The 25,579-nt window shown below is 38.2% G+C and overlaps 1 protein-coding gene across 1 annotated transcript in view; it reads right to left on the bottom strand.

The window, feature by feature from the left end:
* The window catches only part of LOC112957846 (zinc finger protein ZFPM2), a 60,949-nt gene that overhangs the window by 8,790 nt on the left and 26,580 nt on the right, over positions 1-25,579 (bottom strand). The window contains exon 2 of the mRNA XM_026051595.1: positions 1,165-1,371. Coding sequence (XP_025907380.1) covers positions 1,165-1,371 — 207 coding nt within the window. The remainder of the gene's footprint in view (positions 1-1,164; positions 1,372-25,579) is intronic.

Below are 25,579 nucleotides of genomic sequence, written 5' to 3'. Positions count from 1 at the left end.
TTTCAAAATGTTTTAATGGATCAGTTCAGAAAATGAAATATTTAAGTTCAGGCTAAACGAACCAAAAACRATGTACTGAATTTTTATATTATTAGCAAGAAAAGTAAGAAACATTTAAAAAACCCTACAAAATTTGATTTGCCCCAAAGTTTTTTTTTTTTTTTTTCCCAGAGATTTGGTAACAGAGTGAATAAAATGTCTCACTGTAAATCAAGACAGTGTTACTCGACGGTAGGTAAGTGGCAGATTATGTGCCTGCATGGCTCAAATAGAATACTGTATCTAATTACAATTCTTACAGATCACAGGAAGCAGAGGGAAGTGCTGCAAGAAGGGCTCTAAATGAACAGGCTCACAAAGAAAATACTGAAAGAGCAAAGTATTTGCAATAGTGATGACTGAGGAGGCACCTGGTGACACCTAACGCATATCTGAAAGGTACTGAGTGAGCAGGATGAGGAACTAGGGCAGCATAAAGGTTAAAAAAGACAGCAATTGGGAAAATTTAATAAAATGAAACTTAATAAACAGAACATTCTAGCTGAATGATCCCAGTTCAGGAACTCACTTATCATCTGCTAATGTCCCTCCTCTCTCAGGACAGCTTTTAATTACATGCTATATTTTGTCCATGATAGGGTCTATTGATGGCCAGAGGACTTAAACACATTCCTGGGTAGCCCATTGAGCTGAGATCCTATGATATATCAGGGCTGTTATAAGGAATGATCTCTACTGCATTTTGAAAAAGCCACCGATGAAATGTGTTCTTTATTTCCACAGACTATCATGAGTTATTATCAGAAGCTGCACTATAAGGAACAAGCCTATCTGAGAAGCAAAGGCTGGACTTTGTGAGCTAACAGGTCTGTCTTATCTACTTTTTCAGCAGTGTCTGATAGTATCACCTCTGATCACAGAAATACCCCATGATGGCAGGTTCTGGGAGAGGTTCTTACAGCTCACAGCTGTCAGACCTCTCTTCTTCCTCCTTTCATGTCTGCCAGCTCATCTACGATGAGAGGAGCACACATGGAAGCTTTAAACTGTGTAATTTAAGTTGTATGATTTCTGATGTCTTGAGTTCCCTATTAGAATCCTTGCTTTTCGTATGTGCTTTAAAATAATGCTCCTTAAAGTAAAGTAAGGGTATTCAACACTTACTGTTCACAATAGCTGTAGGCAAAATAGATGCCATTGCAGCTTGTTGAGGGAGCAGCTGTATGGAGTCGAGCAGGCGTGCAGGATACATCCCTTCTGTAAGGCTCATCTGACCAGCAGCTTGCAGCCTGGAGTCAAAATCGACCACGAAGGCGACCAGCTCCTCCCCCTCCGAGATGGCCTTGGTGGTGGTGCACCAGAGCTGCCCTCCTGCACAAAACATAGGCACAGAAACATTTAATTGCCAACGTCATACTTCAAAATAACTTAATGGACCAAGGCTGGGTAAGGCTCTTTTTGATGGATTGTTCAGGGAAAAAAAAGAAAAGTAATTCTTATTTTTACTGTTTTCATTCTATCAGGAGAAGAACTTGAAAGGAGTAAGAATTTAAGCATACTTCCCGTAACTATGTGCAATAACTCTGCTCATTTCAGTTTTTCATTTTGTCTCCCGAAAGACYAGCATGAAGAAAATTAAGACACAGGTGAAACTATTTTATTTGGCACTTTATTGATGATTTCATTTCACCAAACTTACTATATATTTCTTYGTAACTCTGATTTTGCTTCATTTTGAATACCCAGTCCCAGCACTGTAACACGAAACTGCTGCTAGAAAGAAATCAGATGTCCTCTTACAAGTGCTTCTGCCTTCCCTTATGCTTGCCACCATCTTTCTCTAACCAAAATCTTCCCTTATGTAATATTCTTTGTAAGATGACTGCTTTATCTCCGCTTACACTGACTGAACTTCCTGAAAAGAAGATATGCCAAAGATCTGTTTCATAAAGGCTTATTCAAATAAAGGTTTGTTTAACCGGGGGGGAGGGGGAAGAACTTCCATCGAACACTAAGACACACTGTAGCTCAGCGCTGCAAATGTCACGTGCAGTGCATTAAAAAGAAAATTAACTATGCAAGTACATCTACTAATGTATTTGAATGCGATAGTGAATGCTCATTTATTTAACATGTTTAGACAGGCAAAGCACTTATATTGTGTTATCTACACTCTCAGGCCTAGATACATATCCAATACAGTTATGCCTGAAATAATGTTGCATACTTTATATGTTATAAAGTTTTTTTTTTTTTTCTCAGGTTTTGTATATATAGAAAAAGCTATATGTTGTATTCATTAGGCAAGCAAAAACCGTACTCGTTTTGATAAGTAATATTGCTGTGTTTATCTTTCAGTATAACTGCCTTTTCAACTGCACTTCATTTTTTTTCCCCTCAAAGAGATTATAGTTTTAAAACAACTTGTTGCAAAAATCTGGTAGAGGAGATAACAACAGTGTATGATATGCCACAGCTAAATGGAAGAATTAGGACATTGTTTTAGAGAAATCTTGGACAATTAATTAAACCAGTCTATTAGCTTTCAAAGATGAGCAAACAAAACAGCATCAGTGACAATGTGTTTCAGTGGAAAAAATAACGCTGAGCTTCCAGACCTCAAAGTGGTGTAAAAGTTTCAAAGCAGAAAAGTGTCTTTGTCTTCACCCTTTAGTAACACAGCAGCTGAAGGCGGCTCCAAAGTTTACGAACAATTTACTGAAACGGGACCAAAATATATTAAGGTTTACTGCTCTCCAAAATTACAGCATTAAATGGTGCAAATCGGAGAAATTTCCTCTAGAGAATAAGATGAAATGTGAAGATAGCATCATAAATGTCTACAAATCCAGAATCCTAATGACTGAGCACAGATTCAAACATTTGAAGAGTGCAGTCTGACTTACTGTCATATAAGTAAGGAGTAAATCCACACTTTGGGGCTTAACTGGTGCAAAATGTATTTGAGAGAAAACCAGGCTAAATTCCCCAAGTATATTTAATTAGTCTCATAGATGAAGGGGTGTGATCTGTGGGCACTGCAGCTGCAGAACCGGAGCCTGGGTCCTCTTGCACTGCAGACACCAGGTGTACCTGGTTATTTCCCGCAAGGAAGTGGGGTTTCCTCTATTCAGTTACACCTCTATTTCATTTGTATATGGAAGGTGTATTAATCAACCAACATGTTTTAACAGCTCTTAATACAGAGCAAGAGCTCCTCCTGGACTGTATTACTCACTGGTTTCTTAATAAAATAAAAATGAGTCACCGCAGAAGAACCAACAGTGACTTCCTCTGTCCCACCAAACATCTTGACGTGTGTACCCTTGGGGAGCAGAAAAGAAAGGATAGTTGATTCCCAACTCTCCAGCTGGACTCAGTCTGGATCAGGCTAAAAGGCTGACTCAGTCTCCTTGTGTTAGAGCTCCTTGGGCTGTTGACTCCTGACCAGCAGCAGATTAAACCAGGACAGCTGAGGTAGGTGGTGACCTCGGTCGTCTTCTCCACCAGCTCCTGGAGACTGTCACAGCTATGGGTGACATTCCAGCTGAATGGGATGTGTGACAGCTTTGGAAACACAGCAGTGTCTAGCTTGGCATAYGAGAGTAAACCAGAAATGCATAAATTTAATCCCTTCCTGCATTTGATTACAATCCTTCAGTGCCACAGAACTTATGTCCAAGAATTATAGTTATTTTTGTATTATTTCCTTCACTGTACAGAAAATGAGCCACTTGAGGGAATGTATGTCTGCATTTTCATAGCAAGTGTCACCTGTATGAGATAAAGTTCTGACTAAGCTGGCTAGATTTTTTTTGACCAATGTTCCTTTCGTCAGAAAAACTTACAGGAGTAAAATAGTTCTGTCAAAGCTTTATTAGGACAAGTTTCGCAGTTCTAAGATTTGGACGACTTAGTCATCAAAAGGAACAGTCTCCAAGTAAACTCTAATAAAAATAGTGACAATGCCTCAGAAATAAAGTGGTGGTTATACCACTTGGTTGGAAGGCCAGTGGCAGACTAGTGACATGACTCTCTTTTAACCCCCTAATGAGTACAGTAATTACCCATTTTTAATAAAGAACGTCTCGCTGATTTTATATGGAGGGGTAAGAAAAGCATTACTCTTAACCCAATGCAGAAGGGAAGGTTTCAAAATATAGCAAGACTATGATAGTGGAAAACTGTTTTCTATACAAATGTAGCTCTGACTCCGTAGAAGTGAAAATTAGTTTAATGAGGTTGCAATATAGCATTATACCAATGGTTAAATATATCAAATAAATTTAYCCAATATATAAAACATATACATCAAGCAGAAGAAGAGAATGAAAATGTCCATGAATACTACTTAAGTATTTATCTCAACTCTTTTTTTCTAGCTCACATTGCAAGGATTTGTAAACGCTTATTTAATCATGAAAGTTGGGCAAGTTTAAGAATATCGTATTTTGCAAACTAGAGCAAAAAAAATACATTACAATTGCATTGGCCTAAGTTTTTTATCAAATGACATCAGGCACTGAAGCAGCTATCTGATACCTTCAGAGTTTCCACCAAATTGAAAGGTTATTTTAGGATTCTCTTCTTCGTCTGCATTTTTACTGCAGACCTTTCTGCTGCTTGGGGAAAAAAAAAAAAAAAAAACTCCTTTCCCCCCCCCCAAAAAAAAAAAAAAAAAAAAAAAAAAAAAAAGAAAATAAGTTCTACAGAAAGGAAAAAGTAAGGCCCTAATGTCCCTGAAAAACTGTGGACTTACTGTTCTTTGTAATGTTTATGATCAAGATTCTTGTGCAAACAGATCTGGTTCCTAACAGGAAGCTTATAAATCATACTCATAATTGCTGTCAAAACTGCAGTGGAGTGTACTGCAAGTTTCGATAATAAAGAATAGAGTCACAGTTCAAACTTGATTACATTTTGGAAATTCATGCTGCTCTTACAAGAATCAGTGGTCTTAAATATCTTCTTCTCCTGCCAAATTTTTCACTTGCACTTTTTATTATTTATGAAATCAGTGTCTGCACAATGTCACGCAGACCTCTGCTGATAAACTCTAATTAAGATTAAGACAAGCCTTTTGGAAGGGATCCCATCATTAGCAAACATGATAAACACAAAAATACTCCCTACTTGTCAACCAGGAGCAATTCAGTAACCTAACAGTATTATCTGTTGCTAGGCTACAGAGCTGACAAAGCTTCAATTATATTGTATGGCCATACCTATAGAATACTGTATAAGCAAAATGTATCTAATATAAAAGCATTTAACTTCATCCATGCTATCTGTAATTCATGGCTTCTTTCAATGGCAAAAATCAGGTTAATAATTACATAGCATGCTGGAAAAATCTTTGCCATGTGTCATGTTTGCACAATTTTTTCTAATTTATCTCCATGATTGATAGGCATTTGCTTTGTGAAAATAATAAAATGCAAGCAATGGGATGCTGTAAACCACAAGCGCAACTACATCTGGGCTCATCAAGATATGGAAGCACACTTAGTATAAAAAATATATAGTAAATTGAACCAATTAAATAATATTTAAATGCAGTAGTACTCTATCTTCTGTATTCAGAATAAGGCGTATTGTGGTGATAGTTATGCATGCTAGTATAAGACTTTATTTTTTTTGTTGGACAGACATCTAAAATAGAGTAAAAATTCTCTTTCTTTTAGAAAGCTCTTCATTTTCACTTCCAATATTTTGGGATTTTTAAAATGAAACAACCTTAATGATTCCATCTGGAATCAGCAATTTGCTCTGAAGATGAGCTGAAGCAGCTTCACCTTGCTCATTCTCAGAACTCTACCATACTTCCAGTGAGCAAAGACCACTGAAAAGTGACCCGTCTAACAGCAGCTTTTCTCTTCTCACTTGTTTTTTYAGACCCTAAGTATCATTTCTGTGGGGTCTGTGGGTCACACACTGAAAAAAATAAAGTCTAAGGATGGTCCTCCCTATTAGCTRTTGGCGAGGAAACTGCTTCAAAATAGATGGAGTTCTGAAGCCTACTGGTTAATAATGCTGTTTTTAGGAAAATTGATTTGGGAAAGCAAGTTGCTAAAAGCAACGTTGAGTTCAGCTGTTCCGTGGAAGGAAGTTTTACATGGAAGTATTTATTTGTATACAAAGAAGAATAAAGATAATATGAAGATATATCCAAAGCCAATCCCATTTTTTCCAGTCCTAGGTATTAGTTTTCTTTGTTGAACAATCTGAGCCTAGCTTTCCTGACCCAGATATAGCGAACATCTTTCATAGAAGTTAAGGAAAATCAAGAGCAATTTCTGTTAAAACCAATTTTCAGTGTCAGTTAATTCAGAAATAATACTTTGGTAAAATTTGTGATTACTGGATTTGATTGTGTTGCCGCAACAACATAATAGCCCATTTCCTGTATACACATCTTTTTGCAAGAAGGGTCAAAAGACTATCAGAATTTATTTAAACAACAGACTGTGTTACTTCTAGCGACTTCCAGGCACCGTCAACTGAATTAAACCTTTCTCTCCCAATGAAATATTCCAATTTGTAAAAAATGATGCTTTTTAGTAATTGTAATAGGGGCTGGAGGTAATTTATTGTCTTGCCTCCTTTGTTGCACAGGTTAAGCATTTAAGGAGAATTTGCCCATCACAATAGGATGGGATCTTCATATTAGAGTTCCTCCTGCTTCTCACCCAGGGGGTTGTGACTACCCAGCACAATGAACGCCATTTCAGTGCRGCACAAGTTACTGGTCAGATCTCTAATTTTTTGACATTAACAGAGTACATATATCTATATGTAGACACATTGTTTAATAAAAATTATAATGAATTCAAATCCAATACTGTTGAAATTTTTGACAGTAGAGTAGCACAAGGAACAGAACTTATAAATTATGTGTGCCCCTTCTTTGAAAAATGCTTTGGAGGTTTCTTTGTGCATTGGCAAATACAGTAGGAATATGAGGTATTGTGTGGATCCTCCTGCACAGCACCTGATAAAAGAATAAAGAGCTGTGACATATTCTTAAAACAATAGAGGAATTAAAGAGAAACAATGGGCCAGCTGCTTCATTAATRCAATCAAAAGAGAGCCCAGCACAGAGGAGTCCAGATAATTAAGCACTACTCTTTTAGACCTCTTTTCTATAATAAAATTGCTAAAAATTTATTAACTACTTCATAGTTGTTAGATAGATCTATGCACTTGTTTATTTAGGTTGATTAATGCCTTTTCAGTATTCTACAACATGCCAACTCATGGTTCATACAAGTTTTTGAATAAAACAATGTAAAAATAAGTGATACAGATCTGTAGTATAAACAGCAATAAATCAAAAGCATTTTGTGAACAGTTTTTCCAGTTACTAAATGATTCTTAACATTTTTCATTTATGTACACAAAAATACATACTTTGCAGGGCATTTTTTTTGCCATTCATGTGTTTTAATTCCAGAGTTCAAAAAATCTCTCTGTGAAGTGTATCAAAAATCACTCCTCCAAACTCATACTTCTCAAAACACTTAGAAAAAAATAGTTGCAGTGCTAAATTAGGATTAATGAGATGATTTCTTAGCATCTTACATCGTTTTTCCTTGTTTACTGATCAAAGGAAATTGCAGAAAGATACTCGACTTTTAATTTTAACGAAACCATTGCATATTAGAAGCCTGCAGCTTATTGACTGCAGAAAATGTAAAATCTATTATACTCTGGAAAATGAGAACAATAGGATGGATGAGCCAGTTCAGTTGCCACTTTTTTATTATTATTGTTTTGTTCAACATAAAATATAAACCTGCTTCATTTTTAAACTCGGTGAACGAATTGCAAAATAAAGCAAATGAAAGCACGGTATATTTCAAAAAAATAGAAGACTACTCAGCTAAAGGCAACRGTCAACTTTGAGGAGGAAAGCTTTAAAACCCCTGCATTTTGAGGCTCAAAATGTCTGACTAGAACTAAAGAAGAAAAATGCTCCTTGAGAAAACAGCTCTTGTCCCTGTACCTGACTCAACCCGGCTTTGACTCTGACTTCAGCTTAGTCATATGCCGATAGTTGAGGTCTTTTTGATCTAAATTGATGATATGCTAGTTGAAAACTTCCCGTTTATTTGTATGTGATGTTATATGTATGTGACGGAGTGAAGATAAAAATATTAAAAGAACCTTTCAGTGCTACCAGAGTATGCTCCCAAACCTGGAATGATCTGTACAAGGTGAGGAAATGATCTGTATCATTTTGCCTTGGTGTAGTGTGACCACTGAGGACAACAGGCCAAGTATTGCAGAGGCTCCTCAATTAATACTGCAGAGAGCTTGATCAGCTTAACGGCAACTGAAACGCACCGTTTCTGAAGAGCAAGGACCTCTCGCTTATTTGACCTCCTATTTTTCCCACTGTTGTATATTTGCTTTCTGTTAGTTCGAGGCTTTCTGCCTGTTTCCTCCAATTAAAAGCCCGGGTGTTAACACAGCACACAGAATTCTATTAGGTAAAGAAGCAAAATAGATTAGTCTTCAAAAATATTCACAGGAAAAGAATGTGGTAATTTTATTTGCCATTTTCCCCCCGATAGAGCTGTCACAGCTTATTTACCACAGGGGGAGACAGTTAAACCCCTATCCTTGGAAGTTCTATGCATTTAAGAGGCTTATATCTCTCTTCTGGGACCCTCGTTCAAATCCTGGGCTAATCAGAGCGAATACATATCTTTCTATTAGATGGCTCTGAAAAGTCTTAGGTGATATCAGTTCCTGGTGGACGACAGTCCACAGCGAAAAAACTATTAAATATTTGGCACAAATGGCAATACTTATGGAATGAAGCTGCAAACTRTAATATCCTCCCACATCACCAGAGGTTCAGTCTGCTGCTTGGGGGCTGAAATTAAAGCCTGCCACAAATGCTAAACCTGTTATATTTCCTTAATTCAGGATAAGCTCAAGCAAGGAAAGTGAAAGAGTTCTTTCCCAAGTTTAGCAAATTCTTCCTTCCTAAGTGTGCTCAAATTCCTCTGTTTTGAATTCAGCAGAACTCCCATTTTCATTTTTTTTCACATGGGAACTGGGCTCTCAATTCAGTGTCATTTCAGGATTCRCCAATCCTCAGGTAACCAGTGTAGCCCATGTCCAAGTTGCACTCTCATCCTCACTGCCGAGGAGCTAAATCTCCTTGTCACAACAAACTCACCTGCCCTTTCACTTTTCATAGGATCAGGGAATGGATGTGCTCCAAAACCTTTGCCAGGGCAGGTCCCTAGGTGCGTCCCACTYCTTCCCCAGCTTTTGGGACTGCACCATGTTTCAGAAAGACAGAAAATGGGCTGCTGAAACCATCTACTCTAAGTGGGGCTCTGGGTATAGACATTCCTGCAACCCCTGCTTCTCTAACCACACAGCTGTACAGTGCCCTTTTGTAGCCTTGCAAACACAATCCTGCTTGTGGACTGTCTTCTCCAAGTTATTTTGTGGGACTGCAGTGTATGAAGAAAGAGATGATTAAATGAGACAATAGATATGCTTTAATGGCACCTTTAATGGCTGTTTTTCTTACAGCARAACCAGAGTATGCTACAACTTAACCATGTATTTCCTGCTGTCTTGCACCTGCCATGAGAAGGTTCATGCCTCATCCCTGGGCAAATGCAGTGAATGGCAAAGGTACCTGAGCAGGCGGAAGGATTCTATAGAGGGAGTGGGACTGATAGGTTGTATCTGTAAGGAAAATAATAACATTAAATAGAAGGAAAAGTGGGGAAACTTTTACAGAGTAGCAAAACAAAGAATAAATCTCAGCTATACGACCTGGTTACTTCTTCAACACAGGGCCATGCTCCAGAAGAAGCTCAAGGTTGTGGGGCATACAGGAACAAAATCCAACTTCCACAGTGAGCAGAACCTGGCACGTTCAGTTGTGTGCACTGCAACCCTAAGGAAGCAACTATTTTTACTGCTTATTATCTTAAATCTTCTGCCCTCACATGTGGACTTCCAGTGCAGACACTGAATTTTGAGAACTAGCTTATGTCGGCTGCAACAACCAGAGAACAGGTAGCACTTCATTCATTTAATTTCGTTAAATTTGCTTCCACTTTAACCATTAAAATATTTTACATTGACTGCAGTGGGAAGAGGTCTATAYGACAATTTGGTGGCTCTCCTACTAAACAAATAACTAAGTAGAACACATTAAAAGTATATTTGCATGTTAAATATCTTCCTTTTGCAGGAGAAACTAGAAGGGAAAAGGACTAAAAACTCAGGACAAACAAAACAATTTGCACTGTCCAAGCTACACAGACTGTCCAAAACAAACAAGCACCGCGAACCATTGGCAATATACGGACATTCCAGCTCATCTAAAATGTGACACTGTTAGTAACTGAGAGCAAATCTTGTAATGGTAACAGCAAGACGGCACTACTCGTGGTCACACTAGAAATAAGAAAAAAGATTATGAATGAACAAATATTTAAGTCTCCTGCTGTACACCCTAACACGGATTAGCAATTAAAGAGGATTCTGTACTTGATGATTTCTTCCAAAACAGGCTTAATAAGAAATATCATTTTACTGAGCATCATACAGGTGCATAGAAGCTGCCGTTCTGCCTGCCTGCCTGGTCAGCATGATTTCTAAATGGCCAGGGAAGCAGTGACTGTATACCCCAAGGCAAGCTGTCAAAATTCAGGCTGCAGCTGATAAACTGATTACAAAGCTGCTTAAGACTTTGCTTGTAAACAAAAGCATTTATCAACTAATAATTTGCAATAAACTGATGTAACTCCCAGCTGAGCCCCAAACTGTAATTGTCTTTACCATCTGCCTATTAAAATACCATTCTTCATCACCAAGCAGGAGCAGAAGGGAGAAAATCTCCAACAACCACATAACTCRCATGCTTATAAATAATCTGTGAGCATTTCACACTTTCATTATGATTGCCAGGTTTTGTATACTTCATTTTCTTTTCTGAGAGGCAAAGAGGTGCTCTAACATGGCAAAAAAGAAATTAATAAATACTGCCTGGTGCTAGGAAAAAAAAATTATGTAAGTTCATTATCCTCTGCAGTTTCTTAATTTTTTCTCTTTCTGCTGCTCCATAGGAATATCACGATGGAAGCCCCCTRAAGCACAACTTTGCAGATTAAACTCTCAATTTCTTTTCAACTTGTCAGTTTTCATTACCTTTCTTTCTTAGGCATTCACTTCCTACAGCTGCCTCAATGGGATGTCAGCTAAAGCCCGCCGGCTCCCCGGGGTGCAGTTTGCCCGAGCTGGTGGGATTCTGCACACTGCGAAGCACCACAGGGTCAGCCCCAAGAGCCGTTCGCACATCACGGCGAGAGTCTTTCTGAAAATTAAATGAAYTGACCCATTCCTTTTTTAATTCTTTTTTTCCTAGCTATTGACACCCTGATAAAGGCTATGGACCAAGTTCCACATCAACCAGTTCAGATGTTCTAAAGCTGATGCACCTCAGAGGAATATTCATTTTGATAAATGTTTAAAATATTCAAGTGTTTGTGGGGGGATCCAGGAGAATGGATAATGTGCTGACAGCAACAGCCCCCCACAGTGTATTTGCACTACAAAAATCCCATTATAATTTAGGGAAATGCACTTGACTCCATATTTTTCCATCTTGCAACTCTTAGTTGCAGCTCTAACCGCGAGACTGCAACCAGAGCGTTACTCCTTGAGGAATTCCTGGGCAAAGTACAGATGTGTGAAATGCCACTTGATTTGTCATAGGCTTTCCAGACCCAAATTAAAAAAAAAAAAAAAAAAACCACCCTACCACCCTAGTTAAAACACTCCTCTTTTCATATGTATGGAAAATATTTTAGGACACCAAAGTAGGGTCGTGAAAGACAGAGATTCTGCCTTGTTCATTCTTTGAAAGGCACCAAATTAAAGGTGGATCTCACCCCGATGCCCCTGGCAGTGTTTCATTTCCTCCAGCTACAACCTTCTGCACCTCATAGTGTCTTAGTCTGACCCTCTCCAGTTATTAACAGTGTCCACAAACTATCCAATTCCCAAGGGAAAATAAATACAAAAAGGGAATTTCGAGACAGTTCAGAACCTATGGATTTGAATAAAGGAAATAGGGATGAATTACGTCTTAAGTGTGAAATATTTTTTTTTCTGTTGTAAATACAAGTATTTGCAAAACACTGTTATTAGAAGCATCTTTCAAAGCCCTGTAGTTAAAACTCATTAAATGAATGATTTGAGAAATAAAAATTTTAATAACTTTGACAGGAGGGGTCCTCAGTGAACATGAAAGTGCTTAGTTAGGTAACAAAGTTCAGAATGCATAGTTTAAATATGCACAAAACCCCACAAAATAAAAATTAGGAACAACATATCTTGATCCCACAGAACAAAAATTAGGAAAGAATGAAATGGACTAAGCTGCAATTCAAAATTTCTAATGGCTATCACAGAACAAAAAATGGTCTTAACAGAATTTTACCACTGACATATCATTTTTATTATTTAGATACCTATCTAGATGTATTTCATTGGGAAGTACATTTAAGAAGTCTGATACACAATTACTCAGTATTTCAGCAAATATGAACTGATGAATTTCTAACCTGTGAAGTGTGGGTGTGCCTTATGACAAAACATGACAGGAGTATTTTCTTTCCAAATGCATACTTTATTCCACCAACTTCCCCACTTTACATGTAATGTACACGAACTTGAGCACAGGGCCCAGGTAGCCAAGGAAAAGAACTACTGTAAGAAATGGGCACAACTTATTTATGAGCCAATTTTGCACCGCTTTATTATTATTTTTTAATGCCCCTGGAGCCACGCTGGAGGCCGACGACGAGCCGTTGTAATTACTACTGTTCCTGCAGTGGCCGCCTCGCTCGCCTCTCGCCTCAGGCGCCTTCGAGAACCTTCCCGCGCCCCGAGGCGGCGGCGCGAGGCCAGCGCGGCCCCCAGCGCCCCCCGCGGCGGGCAGCGGGCGACGCGGGCGCCCAACGGCTGCCGGCAGATGGCGCCACCGCCCCGCCGCCGGGGAGGAGATGGCGGAGGCGGCGGTTGGCGGGGGGGGGAACGCGTTAGGCGCCGTTATTTATTTAATTTTACACAMCGCTGAGCACTACGCGTTGCGCCACCGAGGCTGATAAAACGGGGAGGTTCGGCAAATTTGATTAAGCGCTCTTGCTGCCTTTTCCATATCCTTCCCCACCCTGGGTGCTCGAATGCTCCTCTTGGGCTTTTTTTTTTTTGACCGTAGGGTCATGATTTTTTTTTTTTTTTTTTAACTGTCGCGACAAGGCAGGAAGATTTGCCGTCAGTGTCCTGGGGAGTAAAGAGATTATAGCGGTGACAGACCGCGTCGCTTCCCCGTCACGCGGCGGGAGCCGTCTCAGGGATGAGACACCCCACAGAGTCCCCGTCCCGCGTCACCCCCAAAGGTGACGAGGAAATTCAAATAAACTCGAGGAAATTCAAATAAACTATCAGGTGGGTGGGCAGAGCAGCCACAGGAAAAAAAAAAAAAAAAAAAAAAGTTGGAAAAACATCCCCAGCTCATATTTAGGGAGTATTTTTACTTTTCTTCTGGATGCTGTAGCTCTGTGCTTGTAAAACACCCCCAAAGCCTTAATAAAGAATTAATCTGGCATTTGGCTGCCTGCTATGTGAGTTAGTTAACCAGGAACGTACTGGTAAACTACAAACCAGAGCTGCCTTTTTGGCCCTTTACAGTGAAAAGAAAACTTCCAGAAAAGAAAGGAGATGACGCCATAAATAAAGCATCTGTACAAACACATTTGCTGCCATGACCGCTGCCCGTGATGGATGCTGAAGCTCTGACTGAAGTGAATTTTTGTTTGAGCATGGACAATTAGACTATGATATATATCCATCACACAGCGCCACACAGTATATTAAGCTCCATGTCAGGGCAGTGATGATGAGGCTGTAACTACTGTCCTCAGATCAGTCGCCCCAAATCCACTCAAAACACTCTCCGAATTAGGGCACTAAGGCACGGAGATGCAATGCAGGCTGAAATCTGCAGACCCCTGGCTATTTGAATATTTTAATGGAAACCTTCTTTGCTTACCTGCCAGCCACTTCTCTCTGCTTAAAATCATTCTGTTACAAAACTGGATATCTAAAAGRTGTAGCTGAGGCAGGAAATTATTCAACATTAGCCTCTTCATAATATTCCTGTTGCTGAGCAAAACTGCATTCCAGGATGCATGAYTCTCACAGAAACAAATGGAAATCGTGATAGGAGAACTTTGTGGAAACCTTTGAACACTTATCAGAGTCTCATGAGAATAATAAAGAAATTCAAAGTCAAGGATGCAGTGATCCTAGAAGAACTATCTGGCTTTTGGAGGAGCAGGGATTATGCACTGAAGTAAAACTCTGCGAGGTTCAGAGGGCTGGCGTGAACCCCTGCGTCGCGCTTGGCCCCTTCTTAGAACTGCACAAAATCTTAAGTGAAATGGTATGAGGCTAGTCTAAGTAAAGAGGTCACAGAGATTTAAAAAAAAAAATAAAATAAAAAGGTCTATTAAATGTTTGCAGGGCTCCTTGGGATAGGAGATTTTTATGTGGTGGAGTGGAAGAACTGACAGCAATTACATGTCAAGCCTTCCAGTGTGCCTGGAAAGCTCCCCTGCTATTGAAGCTGTGCTCAGAGGCAGCCCTAATCGCACCCTTTCCCCAAACAGACACATCTCTACATGTCACTGACCACTCCTATTGGACTCAAAATGTTATCCATCTCTCTCCTGTTGTCCACCAAATGTTGTCCACCACCTCTGTCCTTTTCAAGCAGGACAAAGTAAAATGAACAACTTGGAATCTCTCTAGCGTATGGAAACCAAATGCAATCTGCTGTGATGGAAAAATGCAGCTCATCAATACCTAACCTACAGACAACTCAGAAGAAAACACATTGTCTTGAATGCCAGCCAGTTTACAAGCAGTGAACCTCATGGTATCCACAACCTGCTGGAGATGCTTCACTGTCTCATACCTTTATGTTACGATACAAGTTAGCACTCACGTGGACAACCATCTGCATATACCATTCAGAATCACTAAAATGCTCCATTACTCTTTGTGTTAGACTCTGCTTTCCTGGTCTTGAGAAGATGATTCTGTACCATCCTTTCTCAAAAAAAAAAAAAAAAAAAAAAAAAAAAAAAAAAAAAAAAAGTGTCCTCGTACTTCTTTATTAAGACACCGGAAAAATCAATGCTCTGTATACCCTGGAAGTGGAAACTGGATTTAGTGTCTATCTTCATAATAGAAAATATTGCCTAGTGGGGAAAAGACAGTTTAGACCTCTTTCCCCAGTCCCAGGAGTTACTGCTTGACATGACACCATAAAATGCCTTTCAGTATAGCTTCTTATTGTACGTTTAAGTCTTTTTAGCTGGGGGTTCTCATTTGGCATCTCCTCCCTGATTAATTCTCTTTTCTCATTTCCTTTCATCTCTGCTTTCAACCCTGAACTCCACTCCACATTCTCTGTTATCCTTTCATCCCTCCTCAGTTTTCATTAAATGCAAACTGATAAAATATTAACTGATTATTGTTTATCTATATGCCAGTCAGGTAATAGGCACACTGTAAATATGTGTACATGTGTGAGGGTCTGGTTTACTGGCCAGTACAAGAATTCTCTCAAGTTTATTGTGTCATCAATCTACTGGGATAATGTTGGGCTAAAACAGGTGGTGATTTTTAAAGTTTAAGAGTTTTTTGTTTGTTTGTTTTCTGTTTTGTACAGGTACAGAGTTGCTGGTCAGGAACATAGCACTTCTGGAGAGACAAGAACTACAAATGAGACTCTCCTTTGCATCCTTTAGCTGTGAACGCAGCAAAGTTCTACATGAGTCTCTGAATCTGACAAGATTATATCTCATTGCTCCTTTACTTTATATATCGTATTAATAGCTGAAATAGCTACAGAGTTAAATAAAGATTGAGAAATGAAAAATAATTGTTGTAACATTTTTTGGGGAAAAAAGTTCATTCAATTACTATTCAGTTTCTTAACCTTAAGTACCTTGTGTGTAATTTCACACCTTTTAAATGCTAGCTCAGATATTGAATCTATTTCTAATAGATACAATTACTTCTCTGGCAACAGAATTGTGCCAAGATAATATCATATTTGAGAAGAAATTTAAAGATTTCTAGCAATACCAGAAGGAAGTTCTATCATGAACAAGTTTATGAGTCATTGTGGAAGAAAAAGACATCAAAAAGAAAAACAACCACTTTCTGGGGCTAAACAAACACAGTATTTGGAGGGGAGACTAGAAGATAGAAATACAGATGATATTGCAAATAAGAATGAAAGACCTAAATGTACTATGGGATATAAAGAGATCAAGAGAGGATTTAAAAGGGCATAGCTGGGCATATGTTAAGTGAGCTACATAAATTCCTCAGTAGACTTCTTTACATGCTGGAAAGGAGTGAGAAGAATTTCAGGCACAGCAGCGAGACCAAGGCTGGTGTCAGAGGGCAGAACTGAAGAAAGCTCCTCCACACCTGGCCCTCACTGCAGCGGTGCTCTCATCCATTTCTCTGAGATAGTTTCAGATGCTTCCACTGGTGGGCATGCTCGCACCTGCACAGCTGCTCTCCTGCTCTTCCTACACGGACAATGTCAAAGAGCCACATAGCGCTGGCTTGCCAAGCACATTTTAAAAACTTAATTAATATAAAGGATATGAAAGCCATTACCTGAAAAATAAAGCAAGTTGCTTTCATACTCTTTCATTATTAATTGCTATTAATAATTAAGTATCTGTGCTTTATGTATTCAAAGCACCTCAAGACTTGTTCCTGCCCCAAGGAGTTTGTTATGGAAAGGTCAGACTCTAAATCTTTACTTACAATAACTAGTGCCTAATGTGCAAGTAACCATCAACTGTTTGCAGGAATAAACAGTGCTTTATGCCTGGCCTATGTGCAGATTTGGCCCTTTGGCCTCCAAACTGGCAGGAGATGACAAAGAAAAAATGGGAGACAAAGGACAGGAATGCCCTGGGTAAAGACAATAAAAACAAATACAACAGCAGTGTGTGGGGCAGGTTAAACAACACGCCTGCTAGCTAGTAAGTGCAGATCCTATTAATTCCTTTGTGAGCACAAGCAGAGTCCTTAGCTGCAGCACTTTTAATTTTTAATGCACTGATGTATATGTCTGAGAGAGAAGTCCAGGAAGAGGCTCAGGGCAGGGGGTAGTTCTTGGAGCGCAGCTGCAAGGTACGAGTTTTGAAGAGGGATTTGAAGGAGGAGTTGCAAATACTCTCATCCGCATAAATTGTCTACTCTTTTTTCCCCAATGTAAATCATTGTATTTCTTGCCCCAATTTTTTATCAAAATCACTTCCAACTTATTTCAGTCTGTCACAATAATATTTTCATATGAGGAGTGTTGTAACCTAATTCCTTCATTTGAATAATACATTCATTTTTAATTACTGCAACTTGATCTCAGATTATTCAAATAACTGTTTCATTTTTTATGCTTACCCTGACCCCAGTGTATTTATAGGCTTTTATCCTTACCTGATACCAGTGTAATGTAATTATAGATTGTATTTTAATCATCTACTATATCCTAGTGAGTTTGTTTAAATCACTCCAATCCGGAGTCTTTTATTTCTGTGCCTTTTAAAATTCTACAATGGCATTCTCATTGCATAAAAGCAATATTTTTGTAGTTTACTACAATGAATGAACATTTTGCATGCATTGCTGGCCATGTTTCTAATTTAAATTTTAAAAAGTCACTATAGAGAACTCTATGTAAAATGAAATCCTGCCTTGTAAACAGGCATGGGACAGCTCATCTCTTTAAATACTTTGTTCATTGCTCCTATTTGCTTTGTAACATAACTTTACAAGAAACAAAGCAGCAGCAGAAACCAACTTTTTTTTTTTATCCTGTCACAAATAAAAATGTATGTTTTACCAAGGATTGACAAAAAAAATCCATCTGTTCACAGGCTCCGGATATTTACAGGCACCGGTACTGTAAAGAATTCCATGTTGTAGCCACAGAAAGAAAAATACTTTTAGTGGTTCACGTTGTCATTAGTCACAGCAACATTTTGACTGTTATGGTTCCAGATTCTCTTTGAGTAGAATTTACTTCTCAGGAATGGTGCATTTTCTGAGATTGTTCAGTTTTGCTTAATGATTTTTTTAAGTGCAAAAATATCATTTTTCTTCCATTCTTTAGCATCACTCTAGTTCTCCTTTTCCCTATTTTTGCCGTTGCTTCAGGATTTATAAGCACAACAGATTTATAAGTCATCGTGGGCAGGTAACACTCTCCACATTTACATATCTTTTAAAGTCTTGTCATCACATTGATTTGTATTAAGATAATTACCATTGTTCTAATCGAACAATGTCCTCTTTCCAAATAGTCTTTTTTGTCCTGACACCTAGTAGGAAACAGGCCTCAGAAGGTCCTTATATGTAYCATCATTTGCAATGTATATGCATTTTTTTTCTGAGAAATGACATAAAGTCCCAAGTTACTTTTGAACTATTTCATTAAACCTGAAGCTCACAGTGTCATGCAGCCTGCTCACCAAAAAGCTATTAATAAACCTGCTGGTTTACAACCACTTACCTCTCTGTCCTACTAGGGAAAGAGAACTGCTGTTATTCCCCTGTCACTTGCATCTTCCTCACCTTTATCCCTTTTCCAGAATTTTTAAACACATTTTAATATTGTATCAGCATTTCCTATTCTCCTCTATTCTCTTTACGTCTCCTGCCACCACTTTCTCTCATATTTTAGTTTCAAACGTGATCCTTCCTTCCTTCTAGGAAATAAAATACCAAAAGGCAAAAAGACATGATCCAAATGGATGTCTGTTGAGAAGCCAGRTAATAAATGTTCACTACCTGCTCAGAAGTATAAATAAAATGGCTTATTTTATTCGTGCCCCTTTACGAGGCTGTGTCTTCTCAATAGCACTTAGAGCTCTCCACATGTAACTGGTGACAGAAGATTCCTCACTAGTACCTTGAATTCCTTGAATGGAAATACTGTCCCACAATTGTCCAAAAGGAACAAAATACCAAATAAATAAGAGCAACTGTGACTTTATTCAACATAATCACTGACTAAAATGAATTATTCTGCTTTTCCAAGATCCAGAGAGAGCAGTATGTTTCCCTCTGGGATTTCTACGACCATTTGGTCTAATATTCATTTTGCCTATAATAATACAAGCTTCATTAAAGGAGTAAAGCAGCAATTGTCTCCTTGAGATCAAAGGACAATCTGTTATATAAAAGCAGCTGKATCTCTAGAATGAAATAGTAGGAAAAGTTTGAACTGAATTTTATGGTGAATCAAAATGTAAATTGTAATTTCACAAAGAAGACACGGAGCACAAAATTAACTTTGTAAAGACATGGGAAGTGAATATGTTGATCTTAAAAAATGTGAACAGATCTTGATTACTTATCTGTCAGTAGCATATATATATAATGCTATAACACATCCAAAAAAAAAAAAAAAAAAAAAAAGACAACTATTGATCTTCAAGAATTACAATTAAACAGGAAACATTTAGTGGATTTTCAGAAAATTTCAATTTCAGAAAAGTTCAATTTCACTGTTTAAGATTTGGCACTGGAATAGTAACTCTTTTGCCCAGCTTCTACATTGCTTTCTCTGAATGTTATAATAAAATGAGTGCACCTGCAGTTAACCAGTGAGCGTTATAGGGGTGAGTAATAAAGAAAACACTTGAGAGAAACAGATAAAGACTGGCACATGCCAAAAAACCCAAGACAAAAGCTGCTCAGTAAAACAGAAATACTCCTTAAAAAGATCTTTGGGACTGAATCTGAAATACTGCCCACCCAAAATCTTCCCAGATTGACCTCCAGCTGTGCAAAATCCCAGGATGCAGACGCTACAAGTGCGAATTATGGCCACAAGCTCCTCTGCAGTGAAAGCCTGCCAGAGGACAGAGGACCGTCCCCATAGTGGCAGTGCAGACCTGCTGTGCCAGGAAKGAGCCCCTTGAACACATCCGTGTGGTCTCACGGTCTCACACAGACTCCATTTCCTCACTGCGAAATGGGAGCACAGGTAGTGGGAACCACCTCGCTCGCAGGTTCCAGCTCCCTCCTGCAGAAGGCCCTGGCCCAGTGCAGAGAAGTTCAGTTTCAGGCTGTGGCTGCCAACACAACTCGATCTTTAAGTTATTTCAATCCTCTTACTGAACAGTGTTCCTAATACCAGTAAGGAAAAAAAAAATTAATAGGAATTATTCTGAAGAAGAAAAACTCAAAAGAAATAAAATCCCCCTGAATATAACTTATTTCCAAAGACTTCTGGAAGGCTTGTGTTTAATATAATTAGGGGGAAAAAAAAAAAAAAAAGTTTTGTAACCATTTGTAGCACTCAAGACTTTTTTACACTGCTTGCAAATGATACTGTTTAAATGTCCTCAAAAGCCACAGATCTTAGGTTTGGACTACTAGCTTAAAAAGCACAGTAGTAGGAAGTGACCTGGTGCCTTCATATACCTGCCAGTGAGTAGCTGTGGGAACAGGGGAACAATCTGCTGTCCTCTAGCAATGTACCATGCACAGATGTAATTTGCACCTTAATGCAATCACACTTGTGAAATACATTGATGAACTGATAAGTAAGACTGAAATATTATTAGCAGCATAATTTTATCAAAAACTGTAATTGCATCTTCTTTAGACCRGTCAAGTAAATTTCTTGCCACTCTAATTCCTGTAAAACCAACYGAAATAAAAGGCACATATCTGTAAGCAAGATTATGTTTTTTGTTCAYTTGTTTGTTTTCAAATGGAAAATAAATGGTAAATTCCTACTTTAAAAACCCTTTCTGAATTCCACCTAGTCAGGACCATTTATATCTTTAATTATGTGTTTATACTGCAAAACACCATGTACAAAAAAGGAAACAGTATCAAAGAAAACAAAACTGATGCCTCAGCAATACTTTGTTAAAAATGTCTATCAGGAAAAAAATCTTTTTCATCATCAATGTATATAGTATAGTAATATAATGCAACTAAATATAAGTAAATATTAAATAGAAAGTCTAGTTTACCCAGGTTTCACATTTTCTTTATATACAACAGTGATATCTTTCGGAGGGAAAGCATGAGAATACTGGATACCTTTTTTGACACCCATGATTCATATTTGCCTCTGGCACAAATAAGGGTGGGGACCTTGATAGTATAATTTTTTCATAAGATACTAATTTCAATTTAAACAAGCTAAAAAACCTAAAATATTTCTGCTGTCATTCAAGTGTCTTCTTTTTTAAAATGAATTACTTCCTATGAAAAATGCTGGATGTGACAGTTTTGCACTGTGGAAAAAAGGATAAAGCAAGACACACCTCGTGACAATAGGAGTCACTGTTAGGCGAAGGATAATTCAGTTTTCATAAACCTTTACATCTAGATCCAACTTTCTATTGATTCAGCTCTTCTTTCAGTGAATATCTGCACTGTCTGTGGTGCAGAAAGATCTATATTGGCCAGCTACAATACCATTTGAAAAAAAAAAAAAAAAAAGAACAACTATTTACTAAAAAATACAGAAATACTCCACTGAATTAGGCCATTAGACATCCAACAGAAGCAAACAATTTTGCTTCGGACTGATTCTTGCTAGATTAGAGTGAGTGATCCAGAGGTAGTGGTCTCTGTTTCTGTTTTACCAAGACCTTAAACAACAGCATCTTTATCTCCCTATTTTTGTAGTTAACGCATCCCTTGACTTCAGCGAAACAGCATTTGTTCCAACCCATACCGATAGGTTCAGACGATCTGTACAGAATGCCACTCAAATGCTCTTGGATAGGAATATCATCCCTAATAATCAAACTTGATACACATACTGGTTCTTTGGCATGTCTATCATCATGGCCATCTGTTAGGGTGGAACTGTGCCTACTAACAAGAAGATATGCCAGTTTTAACATGATATAGGTGCCATCAAAATGGAAGTGATGAAGGAAAAGCTCTAGAATGTGGCGGGGATCAATCTTCTGCCGAAAGATCCTTTGGGTAGCAACCTAACTGTTAGGGAGATAATGTTGATATCTCTGATCATTAAACTTCTGGTTGTTTTTTTTCTCTCTCTGCCCTACCTGGGTTCCTGTCTGCATTCAACAATATCAGTGCTTGCCATTCCACACTTGCCAGAGGAAACTTATACATCTGCCTTACTCATTGACCACTCATATTGACCTAATCATATCAAGTAGCCTTGTGTGACGGTCAAATGATAACGAGATGCAATACTGTTTTTGCACTTTTTAAAATCTGCATTGATATAAAGTCCACTTTTAAAAATTAACCACARTCCTAGTTACAGAAATATCTTAGGAGGGTTTCCTTTACTAATAGTTTTGGTACAATACATGGCTCAGAAGCACCACTGCTGACATTGCAGTTAGCAGTTCTCCTACAGTCTTTGTGCTAGTTTGTAATTTTTAGAAACATAAAAAAATCCCTACTCGAGGAGAGCAGTGGTCTACCTAGTTCAGGCCATCTCCAGAAGTGGCAACAAGAGGTGTTACTTAGGAAGAGCAGAGGAGAACATGACCACCTTCTGCAGGTCATTCCCCTAACAGTTCCTGATTATTCACATAGATTAGGAATGTTCTCGGCTACATCTTCTTACTCTCTTTACAGATGTACTGTCCATGAATTTGTCCCATCTCTTTCTGAACCTGTAAATACTGTCTGCTTCCATAAAAGTGGCATAAAGTTCACAAAGTTCCCTCCCTGCTGTGGTAATGTGTTATAAGTTGTTTTTCTCCTAGCTTCCTCTAGTATTGCAGGATTTGAGAAATAACAATTCTTTGATCACTCTATCAATCAGCTTCAAGATTTTATAACCCTCTACCATATTTATCCCTCAGTTTTCTTTTCATCAAATAGAGGAGTCACTCTCTGTAGCCACCAGAGTCGTAAGAAACCTCTGCTCCTGATTTGTTTCTTAATGCAGTGCCAGTTCCTGCTGTCACATCTGCTCATTCTTTTCCAGCTCTCTAAGTTACTGGACAGACAATCTCTTTGCAACAGGTGAGCCCATTTCATCCAGTGTAGCAGCTGGGGCACATGAGTGTGGRTTAATGGCACCTGAAACCTGCCAGACTCTCAATATCACAGATGATTGTTCTTCTCCCAGCTTGGCTTTCAAAGATGATACCACTGTGCCAGTGCTCTGAGGAGAAGTCCTGCTGTCTCCTCTGCTTTGTTTGGCTGCAGCTTTGGAGAAGGGAAGAATATATTACCAATAAAATTATGTTCTCTTTTAAGCATTACACCACCCTTGATAAGTTATTTGAGTTTCAAGGTTAATAGCTTCTTTTCTGTTTCCAGGGCTCTCTGAATCTTAACCCTTCTGTCTCCACTACAGGCTTGACCATTTGATTTGCCAGACAAGATGATAAGGCGATGCCTGTAAAATTCCAAGTGTCCTTGCTTTGTCTACTTTATTAAAAATCAGGATGAAGAAAAACATGAGAACATGCTCTTAGTAAATAGGTGTTGTGTTCTGGAGGCCTAGAATACACTAGGAAAGCCAGTATCTATTGGTGCCCATACTGCTTTTGCAAAGAAATCTAATTCCTAGGAGGCAAACAGCTATATGCTGTTTGCAAGAGAGTAGGAAAAAAACCCAACAAATTCACGTTACTAAAACACAAATCAAGGACTGTGAAATTTTATTGCTTTACCAATAGACATACATATATAAATGGTCTGGTTTTGTCAAGCTAATCTATCATTATTCAAGGAATTATTGATGGAAACTACCTATGCTATGTAACTATAACGGAGACTGACAGTTGCATAGCTTCAGGAGAAAGAGCTACATCAAAAGGTCTTCCCTCAGCTGGGTGTGAATATCATGACATCAAGTCAAAATGACTGTCCACTGGAACTAACACACCATAGAAATGAGTGTGATAGATAGCTGGGGAGATTGGTAGTGGCCCGAAGGAAGAGCACGGCTGTTCATAATGGTGATTTTCTACGTTTACTGTGTCCATACGAAGTTTGGATTGTACCATAAAAATCAAGTGACATCAGCATTAGGAGATATTTACCTGTGTGTGTGAAAATACATAAAGCTGAGCAGTAGCAGGAGGAAGAACAAGAATGATATTTTTTTCTGTTCTGATTCAGAATTAGACTTGGTGAATGCCACAGCACAGCCTTTTCAAGGAAGACCCTTCAGTCCCAGAACTAATGGAAACCAATCTGCAGCATAGGGCCTAACTGTTCTTTTATTATTAAAATATCCATTGCTCTTCCCCCATAAGAAGAAAGTGCTAAATTACACAATAAAGATTCTACCACTACATTATATTTTCAATCATAAATACAACTTCAACAACATTGGATTTTAATAGGATGAGAGCTCTGTTTTATTGAAGTTGACATCAGGGTATATTTGAAGAGTGTCATAGAAAAGTGCGTGATTCATTTTGAATTTATTAAAATTGCATATATATATATTTATATATGCATATATATGAGTGTGATATAAGTATATATATGCTTGTGTGTATTCCAAACATATATGTATATATATTTTCCATTTATACATACACACACACATGCATGTACACATAATTCATGAGACTCATCAAAAAAAAGAAATAAAAAATGATTTTAAYGTTTAACATAAATGGTATAACCCTAAGCTACCAATCATTTTGTTCTGAATTATATCAGCATAAGATATAACATAATAAGCTGCTGAGTGCATTAACTATGGATTTTAGATTGGAATTGGGGGAGGAAGAAAGAAGACATCTCAGTGTGTTTCCTACGTGATTTTAATTAATGAAATGAATTAAATAGATGACAACCTTAGTGTCCAAACAGCAACAGACTTTCGATGATTATTTATGTTACTGTTGTGGATCTCCACTTTATATTCATATAAACAGGAAGTAATTTCCCATTTTTCTTCTATAGGTCTGCTCTCTGGGTACCAAATGGACTCATTTCCAAGTTGAAAATACAACCTTGTTTCATATACTTGGTGCTTACTTGAAATTTGATGTTACCAGCTTTGTTTAAAAATCAATTGTACAAGTTGCAATGTAACAAAATACCTAAAACGGCAGTCTAGCCTTCACTGCAGCTCCTATTGTTTTGCATGAAAAATGCATTGACTATAGTATTACAAGAGTAAATGTGGTGAATGCTGAAAAATTCTGTCACTTTCTATTAGCTGTAAATTATCGACTAGTATAAACCCTAATTTCATTTGTCACATTCTGTTGCATTGCTGCTCTTCCTTGTTCCCATTCTGTCATTCTGGCAGGCCCACTCTGCCCCAGGTATCACGGCATCGCCATCTGCACCCGACATCTGTCTCTCTATTGATCACACGGGTTTAGCACTTGATCAAACAGAGCACGACAGAATACATCTCTTTTTGCAGTACTGCCAATGCCAACTGCTGCATGAAATCTATTACAAAAGCATTCTTTTACCTAGATTCTGAAACTGCAAATAGGTT

This window comes from Nothoprocta perdicaria, unplaced genomic scaffold, assembly GCF_003342845.1.
Source record: "Nothoprocta perdicaria isolate Ctin4 unplaced genomic scaffold, notPer1 scaffold_77, whole genome shotgun sequence".
NCBI classification, from domain to species: domain Eukaryota; kingdom Metazoa; phylum Chordata; class Aves; order Tinamiformes; family Tinamidae; genus Nothoprocta; species Nothoprocta perdicaria.
Note: the sequence above shows the minus strand (reverse complement) of the source record. Positions and strands in the feature narration are given on the sequence as shown.